At 43.3% G+C, this 13,949-nt stretch overlaps 1 protein-coding gene across 8 annotated transcripts in view; it reads left to right on the top strand.

Annotated features, from left to right (window-relative positions):
- Positions 1–1,059: 1,059 nt before the first annotated feature.
- Positions 1,060–13,949, top strand: part of cspg5a (chondroitin sulfate proteoglycan 5a) — a 46,226-nt gene continuing 33,336 nt past the window's right edge. For all 8 annotated transcript variants that reach the window (XM_028426518.1, XM_028426516.1, XM_028426514.1 and 5 more), the window contains exon 1: positions 1,060–1,630. In XM_028426518.1, the coding sequence (XP_028282319.1) occupies positions 1,540–1,630 (91 nt within the window). In that variant the 5' untranslated portion in view covers positions 1,060–1,539. The remainder of the gene's footprint in view (positions 1,631–13,949) is intronic.

Genomic DNA, 13,949 nt, shown 5'->3' with positions numbered 1-13,949 from the left:
ACCCCCCCTCCACCACCACCACCACCATCATTACCCCCAGGGGCCTTGGGCATTCATCACCGTGTGCAGCCCCACACCCCCCACCCCACTTACACCACCCACCACACACACACTCTTTACCCAGACACTCTCCCTCCCCTCCTCTTTTGTTTGCTTCACTGTGTCACACCATCAAACAAAGCTTGTTGTTTTGACAGCATTAACCACCACCATTACATACATATATATATTTTTGCATAATCTCACACTGCTGCAGCCTCTCCAATTCACACACACACACACAGCAGAAGCAGCAATTTAAGGGAAGTTAAGCTCCTTCGAAGTGACACAGATCTCCCCTGGGAGAAAAAAAAGTGGCCCCGAGTGGAGTGTGTGCTCCTATTGAGAGCCAACACTCCCTGATGAATAGCAAATGACCAGAACCTTTGGGGGGAAAGGAGGGAGGAGGGAGAAGGAGGAGGAAAAGTTTTGGGATGAGAAAAAGTGTCCGAAAATAAGAGGCAAAGGTTTAAGAGGAGGAGGAGGAAGATGAAGGTCTTTGTGTTAGAAAGAGGAAGAGTTTAAAGGAATGGAAACAAGACACAAAGAGAGAAAATAAAAAGGAGTGACATGGTTTTTTTAAACAAAAGGTAAAGGGAGGACAGAAAAGTCTGGAATAGTTGGATAAAGTGGAGGAGTCTGGAATTAGAACGATGAAGAAGAGAATGAAGAGGATGCCTGGAAAAGGAGGACATTTGGAAAAGGAAAAAAAGTTGTTAGAGAAGAACAGTAAGAACAAAAGGGGAAAGAAGAGCTGACAGAGTGATGGAGAAAGGGGAGGAAGAAATCGTGTAAAAACAGCAAATGTGGACATTCTGATGAAGACATAATGAAGTGATGGGAAAAGTTTTAGGAAGGATGGAGAGGAGGTGGTGGTGGTGGTGGAGTGGGAGGGGGCGTCTTGGGAAAATGAGTAAAGGGAGGAGGGATGAAAAGGATGGGGGAGAATGAGAACGGGAGGAGGAGGGGGAAAATCAACAATCCTTTTTTCCCTCCTCCCCAGATGATGAGCAGGCTGCCGAGCGCGCTGCACACCGCCGTGCGTCCGCTTCTCTCACAGCCACAAAGTGCCCAAAAGCACCGATCCGTTCCGAGCCAAACCGAGACACGGCGTGCGTTTGCTGCGCCCCCCTTAAAAAAGTAGTATCCTCCGCCTCCTCTTCCTCCTCCACTACCACTACCACCACCCCACCCTCTTCTTCACGCCGTCTCCAACCTCTGTTTGGAAGCAATGGAGCCGTAAGCAGCCTTCAGTGTGCTTAGAGAGCGAGAGGAGCAGCGGCGGACAGAGACAGCTCAGACCAAGCGGCTATGGAGGAGCAGCGCAGGGAGGCTGGGGTCTAGACTGCACGCTGATCAACAGATCCACCCGTCCGGATTACTTTTTTTCCTTTTTTGAACTCTTACTAACATTATTATAACACCAGGTCAGGGATTTTCTCTCCGTCTTGTTTCTTTTACACCCCCTGTCTGATCATCTTCTCTCACTGCGCTGCAAGGATGCAGAGGAAGCAGGCGACCGTTTGCACGGGATGCTGGAGACTGATGTGGTGCGTCCTGGCTCTGCACTTGATCCCGCTGTCTGTCCATGGTAAGACCTGTGTGCACCTTAAACATCAGTTTTTTCTTTTTGTTACATTTGTTCTTTTTTGCTGCTGCAGCGCGTTCCCTTCTGTGGATTGTAGGGTACCTTTAACACACTCCCACAGGGCAGCCAGAAAGGAGGTCAGTGAGGCTCCGGATTGTGGGTTAGGAAAGCACTTCACACTCAGACTGATGTGTAAAAAGCTGACACTGTGACACTTTTAACTGAAAGATATGCTCGATTTATAGGAATACATCCTCAAAAATATGAATACTTGTATTATTATGAATGCTTTAATTTGAATATTGATGCCTGTGTGACTCTTAATATTCGGATTAAATCAGTGAAGGTGCATATTGAGAAAAATGAGGTCAGGATAACGACATTTAGAGACACTGGAGGAGGTAACAATGAGGTCAATACTGGACATTGTGAGCATCATCACTCTATAAGGAGTGATACATGTATATATTAGTAATTAAATGGATCATATTCTGCTCAGAGTTGTAGAACCCGTGCGTTCTTTTGGAGCCTGCGAGGCTTTAAATCACCGTTTATCACTACAACAGCACAGCAGCCTGTCACAGGAAAAAAAATCAGGTCACTATAACTCCACACTCTGCAGTCACACTGCAGGAATTATTATTATAAGACTTTTTTTGTAAGATTTCGTTTGACAGTTACAGCGTCCAGTCGATGCAGTAAACTGGATCCCCGGAGGCGCACAGCGACACAAAGGCGAGGATTAGGGCCGAGAGGACCTGATGAATAATTCATGAAGGGATCTGAACGGACATTCTGATACACACGCAGAGAGAGGGGGGAAAACAGAAGGGTAAACATTAAAAAGAAAAAAAGACATGCAGTCTCTTCCCGTGTCTCTTTGTCTGAGATATATTGCGCACCGCAGGGCCACATTACTGTCAGATTAATAATGCAAGAGCGAGATGAAACCAGTCTGGCGTTATAATCTAATATAATCTGGCTGATTTTTTTTTTCATTTCTGAAATTCATGGATTGTGAATGTGATAATGGTGTTGTCCAAAAATCAGTGTGGAAGAGCAGAGCGTTCCAAATGGTTTCATTCATTATAACCGGGCCAGTCCCTCGCTTACCGGCAGGTGCATTTTGAACATTAAATGTGATGTTGGAGCATCTTGTCCATATGAATATAATCTGTATGTGATCTGAATTTCACTGAATACCTTTAAGGATTTACCTGACTGCTGCTGCCACTGGATGATTGGCTTAATAGCCCTGGAAACTGAAAGGCATCCTGGGTTGATTAGAATGAAAAAGTGGCTTTGTGAGGCTGCAGAGGCAGCGTTGCTCTGATCTAAATGAGGATTTGCATGTCTCATGTTTGCAGTCTTCATCATCTTTTAGCATCTTACTACAACTTGGTGATGTTTATCACTCTGTCCTCACCAGAATAATGTAATATGAGGTTCATATTTCAGTCCTTGAAAATGGAACGTGTGTGTATTTCTCCAGCCGCATCTCTATGTGTTTATAAGGGTGGGGACTCTTCACCATGGTAGCTGAAAATGGCGACGACGGAAGGCTCTTCTCCTCCTTTTTAATGTCTAACATTAACCAGTAGGTTCTAATGCCTAGCTCCAACAGCAAGTGAAAACAGAGCAGCTTGTGGTATCAGGGGGACTTGAACCCCAGACTCCAGAATTAGGGTCCAACCTTCCTCCAAATGAAGACTTTTTTTCAGCTGTATCGCTCACGTGATTGAATGACGTTATGGCAAAGCATCGTTCTGTTAGGATAAACGTAATCATGTGTCATATCTGTTGCATTGATGTGTATGTAGAGATGCACACTCCTCTGGATGTGTGAACAGCTACATGAGGAGATGCCTGTTGCAGATAGAAACCAGAGTGTAGATCTATCAAAACAACAAAAATTAGACATGGGACACAAACTCCGCTTTCTGGTTCAAAGTCTGGAGTTGGATAGTGCCACCATCACCATCATCAGGCCGCTCTGTCTGGACTCATATTGCCATGTTTTCCTTTTTGGGTTGAGTAAAACAGCCAATGTGAGCTGAAATATTCCTCCTTCAGGAGATATTTGTCACTTTTCATCATCTTTGTGGCAGAGATTTGGTGCCAGTTTGAACTCAGGTGCATGTAAGGGAGTTTGGCAGATCTGGTGCAGATGACATGAAACAACCTTGGGCTAAGCCTGCCTCTCCTTCTCCACACACACACACATTATCTTGCTTCACCGGTGAAGTGTGGAGGCAGCAGCTTGGCCCACATCTGTGAACGATGCTCAGACGACCAAGGCCAACTGCCCTGAACTGACGACAGCCAGCCAGAACGCCATCACTCATTTTCTGCCGGCTTTTTTCTCCAGTGGCCATTTGCAATCCCTCTCCCTCTGTGTGTTTAATACCGATGATACGCCGCCGTCTCTCGTCTCCTCCCCTCCCCCGTCTCCACGGGTGGATAAGGTGGTGGATGGGTGATGGACGGAGTAATGGTTGAGAATCATGCGATGTCTGCAGCCTCTCCTCCTCTGTCTCTCACTGTATTTTCTCCTCTGGCCTGCTGACACATATCTGCTAGTTGACAGATTATCTTTGATGTGCAGTGGGTTAATCTTCGAGCCAAATCCTCCCTCCATGACTCCACTAACCCGATTCTGCCTTTTTTTACTGTGAGAAAAAAACAAAACAAGAAACAAGAAATGGGCTCCTCTGACAGCTCCGATTATTGGTGAACAATGGCTTTCCTCTCTCTCTCATCCTCCTCCTGTTTTGGTCTCCATGGAAACCACACACATCCACCGATGTGACACCAGCCGGCAAAACAGTGTGTTCATATCGCCGCCATAATGCGTTCTCACTTTGAATTCCATTAAGCTGAAGATCTTTGGTTGGATGAATTTTCATGTCACTCCGTCAACAGTGTATGTGTGTGTGTGTGTTTGTGCCCAAAGCCACTGGCAATGGGTGTAGTCTATCATTACCCACTGTAATTTGTAGATGATATCATTATTCGTCTTGGTGTATTCATTATTTCTGTATAATGATGTCATCACACTGCGCAGTGTGTTGGATCCCAAGCAGATTACTGTCATCTGTTGCTGTTTTATATCAAATTAGAACTCCAGAACAAAGTATGTTTTTTTTCTTTTAATTACAGTTTCACTTGGCGCCTGGTTTTTATTGTCTGCAAGACGTGTCATATTTAGTGTGTGTTTTGCTAGCTTTGGTTGTTTTCTTCCTGTTTTGAAGTTTGTATCCGGCACTCCCCTTTCCGTGTGTAGACAAGTGTATTTATAGTGTGTTACTGGTATTGCAGATTAAACGATTTGCCAAATGAGGGATCAATACTGACATTTTTGGCATCATTCAAATATTGAAAGCTGAATGGGTAAAAGACAGATCTTCAGGACTGAGGATGCGACAGCACCGCTGCTCTGCATTAAACTGGAATCAGTGACAGCTATTATGCACCGCATCCCAGATAAATCTGTTTGTTAGGAAACTTAGTGATCCTAATCTCATTTGTAATATCCTCCCACCTGGACCTGCCTGCAGGCCAACATTAGCATACGTAGGTGTTCACAGGCTGGACCTGAACAGCTGCTGGCTTCTCTCTGCGTGTGCTGGGTGTGTGTGCATTTATGTCCTCCTCGCTGTTACAGTAAGCATCATTTTCTATGTATTTTATTTTGTTCACTTCATTTTTGTTGTTGATTAGCTCTCAAAAGTGGAAGAAGCAGACAAGATTGGATCCGTCTGTGTGCCTGGACCAGCTGTCCTTCAGTGTCACTCGCATGTTTCTAACATGAGATCCAGTATGTGAGTCAGCCAGTGCAGCAGCATTAACAGAATCCTCCCACACTACTTGTTCTACTTCTCAATTACCTCCCACATCTGACATTTCTTCAGCCGATGCAGTTCATTGACGGCTGTTCCTGCAGTTTATTTAATGTTTAGTTAGAGACAGAATCTGTGTGGCTAAGTGGTTTGTTACACAGACCCATCTGTGAGGTCACCCCAGGCAATGCTGTCACACAAATCACAAGTTCAACTATTTGAATCACCAAAAAGTGGAAAAGCAACAAGTAGCCACCTGTGGGTCGACCACAAGCACAGAGGTAATATCTCATCTTAGTAATCATCCAACAAACAACAAGCTGTCGTGTAAGGTAAAAGGGACACGTCACTTGTTGGAAATGGTTCAGGGACAGGTGGCTGTTGTTGGTGTTTGAGAAAAGCTGGGCTAAAAAAAAGTCTTCGTGATAATCCTGCTCTCCAGCAGTTATCTTATAAGAGACTCACCTGTTGTGCATGCTATTATTATGCTATGCTATTAATTAGAGCATGCTAACCTGAGTAGATATCTGCAGAGATGGGGACTTGAGTCTGTGACTTACACACCGTAACTTAAGAGTTGACTAAATGTCAAGCAATGCTGTGTTCTAAGTATTCAGGATACAGGAAGTGATTCATTAAATAAGATAAGACTTTATTGATCCCTGGAGGGAGATTAAGTAGCCACAGAAGTCTTGAGACTCGAACTTCCCTCTAAAGACCTGTGACTCGACTTAGACTTCTTTCTCGAAAACTTGAGACTTGACTTGAACCTGTCCCCCAGAGACCTGACTTGGAGTGTGTATGTATGTGTCTGTTTGTGCCACGTCCTTGCTCCATGTCAGCACCTTTGTCAGTGCCCAGGTGTTCCTGCAGCGCTGACTCATAGGTGTGACAGTTGTTTGGTGTCGATGCACAAGGAGGAGGAGGAGGTCATTCAAAAACTTTAGTGAATAAAGTTCCATGATCAGTCTGACAGTAGCTGTGTGTGGTTGTGTCCATTCCGCCCAAAGACGAATCAATGACAATACAGTATGTAAGCTGTGTTAGCGGCGCTGAGTTGGCGATGTTCTGAAACTCTGTGCCCTTGAACAGTGATTTACATGTTTCTGTGTTCATGTGGGCAGTGTGTGTGTGAGAGAGAGAGAGAAACACCTGTCTCTTTGTGGTTTTGTGTGTATTTTCTCTCTTTTGCAAATGCCTTGAAATGTGTGTGTGTGTGTTTCAGTGTGTCAGTGTGTCCTTGTTGAAGCGAGTCATTGAGTTCATGCTCGTGCACACGCTCCTCTCTCCTTTTCTGGCTCGCTCTTCTGCTGCAGACTGTCATATTAGCATTCAGTCCACCCATAACACACTTCTGTGAACACACACACACATATACACACACCTGTCATGGCAACAAAGCAGGACAGATAATTAGACAGCTGGTCTGATTTGGTTTGTGCGTTATCTCCCAATAGAAAAGACAAACCTTCATCATCCTGCTGCATGCTTGTTCGACCTTCTCGGTCTTACAGTCTTCATCATTCGCAGATTCGACTGTGGGCTTGACAAACACCGCAAACTGAGAATGTATCCTTTGGCTTTTAGAAATTGTGATGGATGAAGACTTCTGACATTTTACAAGTTTAACAATAAATCAGGAAAATAAGCACAGCTGACAGCAGCAGGAGAGCTTTAGAGAAGATAAACGACAGGGAGGAGGCTGGGGTGGATGGATAGACCATGCGTCTTTTAAACATGAGTGGTACTGTTGTTGCTTATTCTGTTTGTATGTTGCTGTGATTATTATTAACTGCCACGTTTCCCTGCCTATAACTTGCTTAATTTGGTGTATTGTGGTGAAGTGTTTCACAAACATCAAGTCCATCTCATTTTCAAATCACAGATTTAAGAATTAACAAATGGAAAAATGAAAAATAATACTACTACTACTAGTAGTAGTAGTAGTTCTTGATGTTGTATTGTGCCCATGAGGAAATAAGGTTATATTAGAAATCATGTTCATTAGTCAGTGTGAAAAAACAGAAAAATAGTAAAAACCAACAAACAATGAACACATTTCCAGATTTAGTCATCGCTGTGTACTAAACAATACATTAAAAATGATGTAATGGGATGAGAATGGGTTTAAAGATGCCAAAATTAACAAAGGTCAATGTTAGGCTAAAGAATAACTCGCTGGTGAGCATGATGGCTTCAGTAGATATCAATGCATATCTTTTATTTTAAAAATTAACCTGTTTGATTTTTGGCTGCAAGAGGATGCCGTAGCCTCATCCTTTAGAGCTGGGATCCACGCTCTTATTTTGATAACACTGACCACAATGATGACCTTGCAAAGCCACAATTTTAATGGTCATAATTTTTATACTGATCTTTTTTTGGGTGAAGAAGAAAACACATTTGTGCTCACTCACATGCTTACATGCTTGAATTTAAATTGACCATCCACTCAAAATGAGGTCAGAGCAGCAAAACAGGCTGATGCATGGATGCACACGCGCAGTATGCGTGCACTGTAACACACACACACGGCTGTCAGTTTTACATGGAGATAACCAGGGAGAGGAAAAGCTTGTGTGTATTAAAATCATATCACACTCTCATACAGGTGTACACATGTGGCTTTTCAAAGATAAACACAATATTATTAGGTTTGTATTTGTGTGTCTTTATGTGTGCGGGTATCTGATCGTGTTGCATTGAGGTTCAGACGGTCTCCATAGCAACACATCCTTCCTCCATCCCACCACCTGTGGAGTCAGGAATGAAAGGATTTATGTGATGGAAAAAGGAGGAAGCTGAAGAGAAAATCATAGAAGGAGAAAAAGAGGACGAAGAGCAAAGAACAGAAGAGAGATGAAATTTATAAGATGTGGAAAAGCAGGGAATGAGTGAAGGGGGAGGGAGAGCAGCTGCTGAGCGTGGCGTTTCCGCTTTACATCGATACTAATGAGCAGCATTGAGTAAAGATAAAGAAGTCTTATTCATTAGAGTGAGTGTGGGAACGGGGAAATAGAGGAGTGTGTGTGGTTCTCTTGAGGTTCAGGTATTTGATGCCGAAATCAATGAGAATGAGTTAAAGAGGCTCTCAGTCCCTCGGCCTTCTCTGTGATCGGCTACATGCAGCCGTTTTTAAAAACCTCTCTCCTGTGTGTATAATGTGACACCTTTCGTTCTTCCTTTGGGGTTAGGGTGTTTTATATTAAACACTAAATTAAGCACAATAACACAATAAACAATTAAATCAGTTAAATAGATTACTAAGAATTTACTACACTGCATAAGGCAAAAATGAGAGTAAAGGCAGCGCACATGCTGGCTGCTAACCACTGATCATCACTAAAAAAACAATTTTACACTTGACATAAAACACATGCTAACATCCTGTTTATGTCTGCAGAGTGAAAACCACTCAAAAACACTAATGTTGTCCATTCATCCATCCATTATCTGAACCCGCTTTGTCCTGCAGTGCAGGGTCACAGGGGGCTGGAGCCTATACCAAGTTAAAGATGTAGTCAGTCATACATCTCCCAGGTGTGACATGATGATTTATGCTAAAAAACATACTTGCCCAATGTAATCTGATGGTTGCACCAAGACAGCTGCCAAAGTCTGTGTTAGGAGGAAGGGTACGTTCAGGATGGATGGTAGCATAGGCAGTGCAGCAGACCTTCATTTAGGAGTCTGGGGTTTGAGTCCCCCTGACACCGGAAGCTGCTTTGTTTTCACTCACTGCTATGTTGGAGGCGTTAAAAACTACTTGTTAAAGGTCGGGTAGGAGATTTCATTCTGATGCACTTTTTGTTAAATTAGTGTAACTTCTCTTTACAATCTGATAGCAACCAATTAGTTCAGCAGTTTCCTTTAAAACGAAGAATAAAACACTACAAACTTCAGCCAATGGGTGAGCTCAAGAGAAAGGGGCGTGTGTTTACTTTCAAAATCTGGCTGACTCACTGAGTTTTCAAAATCTCCTACCCTACCTTGAAGTTTAGGCGTTAACAGGTAAGAACAGGTTGATTTATTAGCTTCAGCTTGCATTAGCTGCTGTGTATTATAACTTTTGGTATGGCGTTCTCATTTTAGCCATTTTTCCAGTGGTAAATTCACCATCTTTTTACCATCTTGGCCACATCTGAGATTCATCTGTGCCCATTGAAGCAGCATTCACACATAGCTGAGTCAACACTGACTGCAAAAGACATGATGGCAAAATATATGACAGTAGGGGGTATGTAGCACCTTATGTATGTGTAATTTTAAATGGCAACAAAGCCCCTACATTTACACCATGTTCCTAATGAATATAATCATTTACATGTGAATCTGCATATAATTGGATATCACACATGATGTAATACATGGAGCTTATTGTTTCTGCAGGAGCCTTTGTTTGTTTGCCCTCCACTGTCCAACCTTTCCCCTTTCTCCCTCCAGTCTGGGTCACCGAACTGTCTTGCTGGCCCCTAACTGTCACAACCAATCAGATTTCTCTTTACAGTCTGTCAACCCCCCCTCGCCTCCCGCCCTCCTGGGTCTGTGGGTGGTTTAGTGGCATCCCCTCTCCAAACTGATCTGGGTTAAACAAAAGGCAAAGCCTGAGGGTCGGCGGCTCGCCAACACAGGCTAACAGCACTTGGCCTTGAGGCGCCATCACCCCCTAAACAGTCTGTCTGAGACACACGCACACACACACACACTACCCAGACTCTCTCTTCTCATTATGGCCATCCACACCCTTTACCAGAGGAGCTGGAAGCGACCCCAGTTACCAATGGGTTATGCTGGTGGAGAGACAACACACACACACACACACATCCACACACACACTGAAGTTCACAAACATAAACACAGACAGGGAGTGTGAGGAGTCTCCTTATGTAATACTGTTCAATTGTCTCATCTGAAGTGGGAAGCAAACAAACAGAGGCTCTTTTTATTCTGCTTGTCCTGAGTCTGACACTCTGAACCGGCTCGTCCTGACTCACCCGACCACAACCCTGCCAGCTGAGCTCTGGTTTGCCAGGTCTAAGGGTCTAATTGGACACTGGACATTGTTGGTTCAGCTAGTCTTGCACTTTTGAAGCACTAATTTCTAAATCACCGGAATGCCACCCACTAAATGGTCCAGACCCCACAACCCCGGACCTCATGGACTTTATTTCTGACCTTCTCAGAAACATCTTATCAGATTTATTTAGTACCTGCTATAAATCTTTTAAACATGATCTCCATCCAGAGGTTGGTTCATTGACTTGTTGGTGAATTTATTCTTTTTCTGGGCACATCCATTTTTGGCCTAAAAGCTGAGGTGAATAATTCATTCTTTATCCTGGAAATACCTGCTGAGAAAGAAGGTCCATCTAAGCTGCTGTGGAAGTTTTCCTCGTGATCAAAAGATAACCAATAAATATATATACAGTGTTTCCCCTAACATTAGGGGGCCACCCTCACCCCCTAACTAAAAGTCGTCCTCATTATGACCGGCTGTGGAACATTCAAAATATTGATTTCCATTTATTCTTTATTTGACATAAATTAAAAAATAAATACCTGCTAGACTTCCATTACTCCATTTTAGTGCGTCATGTGGAATGAGAGATGTGTACTTTTGTCAGAACTGTCTGTCAAAAAGCTCCTCCTTGTTAATCCAATTAGGCTAATGAGGTGTTGAAAGCGAGACAACTCTGCTTAATTGGAACACAGTCCGGTGATGCACAGTGAGGATTCTGGCAGACTGACACCACTGTGGTTTTTACACAGCACACTCACTGCCTGACCTCTAATGGCTTATGCATGCTGATAGACAAGGAAGTAGCCTATGAGCATGACTCTAAATAGACTATAGGTTATAGACTTTTCATTGGAAATGATACGTATTATAACACTGCAGTCACAACCTAACATACACACTGACACGAACAATATGAACGCCTGTCAGTTGTCAGTAATGTGGTATGTACGTTTAACAGTGAAATGTAAGCTGCTGCGGCAGAAATAGACTCAACACATGAAACAGTGGTAAATAAGAGACCATGTGTTGTGGTATGTATGTGACAGGAAGTAAAACAAATGGGTTATAAAAATAAACTGGGCGCAGGAGGAAATGCAACTGTTACATTAAAATGTGCAAAACCAAACAAATCCCTCTTCGGGAAGGTGTCTAACATAAAAAAAAAACCTATTTACTGATTGGCTTTGGCAACAAGTTCAGAACCATGATGGCCTAAATGCTGAATGCTATCCTTCAAAATAAAAGCCTGCGAAGATGAATATTTGCTTCAGTTGCATCAAGGCAGCAGTCTTGATTGTCTCTTGAGCAAAACTGAAGCAGATGGTGCTTTAAGGTGGCTGACGGTTGACAGCATGGAGTGAATAGTACATCTCTTGGCTACTAACAGTGAGAGTAAAAGTCAGAAAAAAAGTAACTCTGTAACCCTCACTCTGTCTTTGTAACTTCCTCCATCACAGTGTGTCTCTTCTCTCTTGTCACCATCTCTTTTTATCTCCCCTCCTGTCATTTTCTGCTGCTGTGCGGCGGCCATTACTGTCTGTTTTTCAGACTGTGCGCTTTGTGTTCATGAGGAGGAGGAGGAGGAGGTGTCCATTATTGTGAAGGCTCACTGCTCTACTCAGGAGAGTCACCCAAACACAGAGCTGTCACTTAATGACTATTGCCATCAGGTGTGTGTGTTTGTGTGTCTGTAGTTAACAAAGAGCACCGCGGGGGAGATAAAGCAAATGGTGTGCATAAGAGAGAGAGAGAGGTGGACTCTACAGCCTTAAATCCCAGTTTCCTGGTGAGCGTCAGTGCTTTTGTGTAGTTATTGTAAAGCCTATTTTGCTTTTTTTAATGTGTGTTTGTGTGTGAGTGTGTGGTTTTGGCATATTATCCCTTGGCGCTCAGTTGATGTGTAAAACAGGCAGTGGATTGTGTGACTGCTGGAAGGATTAGCCCCAGAACGACCCCAGCTTCAAAGATGCAGCATGTTGCCGCTGCGCCAGAAAACAAAAGAAAAAACCTTAAATAAACTGAAGCGCTTGCACCTGTCAGATACCTCGAGCGATGACAGCCTCACGCCTAATGATGACAGGAGGAAACCATCACGCACATGTGCAGTGTGTAAGTGTGGCTTATTCTGGTGTAATGTCCTGCACACATATAGAGGATATCAATGCAGCCCATACACATTAGTCTACAGCTTCAAACTTGTCAAACTTGGTGACTTCTGTCAACAGAAGCTGCATATTAAAAAAAAAAACTGCACTTGGTCGGTCGAACATGAGCACGTAGAGATGTAGCCATATTCTGAAATAGTCTTTGGAAATGAAATTAGAATTGTCTTTTGTTTCTCTTTGTGCAATAGGCCCATACTTTGATGCAAACTAGGAATCATTTTCCTGACAGCCAGCATGATTTGTAATGCACAAATTGTGGACCTGTGGTTTTTAACCAGATGTGTTTTAATGCCAAACCCCACATGAAGGAAGACTGTGAAAAAAAGTAGAGTTCACAAGGTCATGAAATGCTTAAAATATAGCAACACTGCCACAGGGGGGGGACACAATCCTGGGACTCCTGGGTCACAGCACTCTGTGGTATGGAGCCACATATGACCCTTCCATCCTACTCACTAAGATTCCGTTTTGTTGTCTTACCACATCAATATTTTCTTCCCAGCAGCCCCTGGTCAGCCCTTCTAAATCCTTTTCTGTTCTATAGAAAGTCTGGTCTGTGGATTTCCAACACATTTGAGTGTTTCAACTTGTTTAATTATAGAAAATGTAAATAAAAGTTATGATGGTGATGGTGGAGAAGAAAATATGATGCTGATGTCAAACCTGAAAAGAGACATTTAGTGTAATGCTAAGTGATGATGAGATGCTAATTGTTTTAGCTGATTAGTTGGAAAAACCTCTTACAAAGAGAATTGTTCTTTGAGTTCTTTGAGTTCTTGTCAGGTGATGGTAATCGAGCTGCAGAATCACAGAGTGACCGTGGGGTCAGCTAGCAATAATTACAGCTCAGTTGTCAAAAATGAAACCTTCAGTTCGTCTTGTCAAATTTTATGTTGTTTGCAATGTGCTACATGAATAATTAGCTTTTATGGCCTGAGCAGTGCTGGCGATGCAGTTGGGTGTGCCTTTTTCTTCTTTCTTGTGTCTGTCACCACAACAGACATCACGTCACAGTCTTAAAACTTTGGTGGAGGTCATGATGAATGTTTGTAAGTGGAGACTCACAGAGGAGTGGACATTAAGAGATTAAAACCCCAGAGACTGCATTCGGAGCTCGGCTTAGCATCGGTCACAGATATCCTTACATATGTCATTATGGAGGAAATCTCCTTACAGGACTGTGAGTGCATGTACTGACTGCAGGAGGGTCAGGGTCAGGAACTCAACCCCCCAAAACCGTATGCATGACAACAAAGACATGATGGATGATTCATAATGTTCCAGACTGTGTTATCTTC

Source organism: Parambassis ranga, chromosome 16, assembly GCF_900634625.1.
Source record: "Parambassis ranga chromosome 16, fParRan2.1, whole genome shotgun sequence".
Lineage (NCBI taxonomy): Eukaryota > Metazoa > Chordata > Actinopteri > Ambassidae > Parambassis > Parambassis ranga.
The sequence above is the reverse complement of the archived record's forward strand: the minus strand, read 5'-3'. Positions and strand labels throughout refer to the sequence as shown.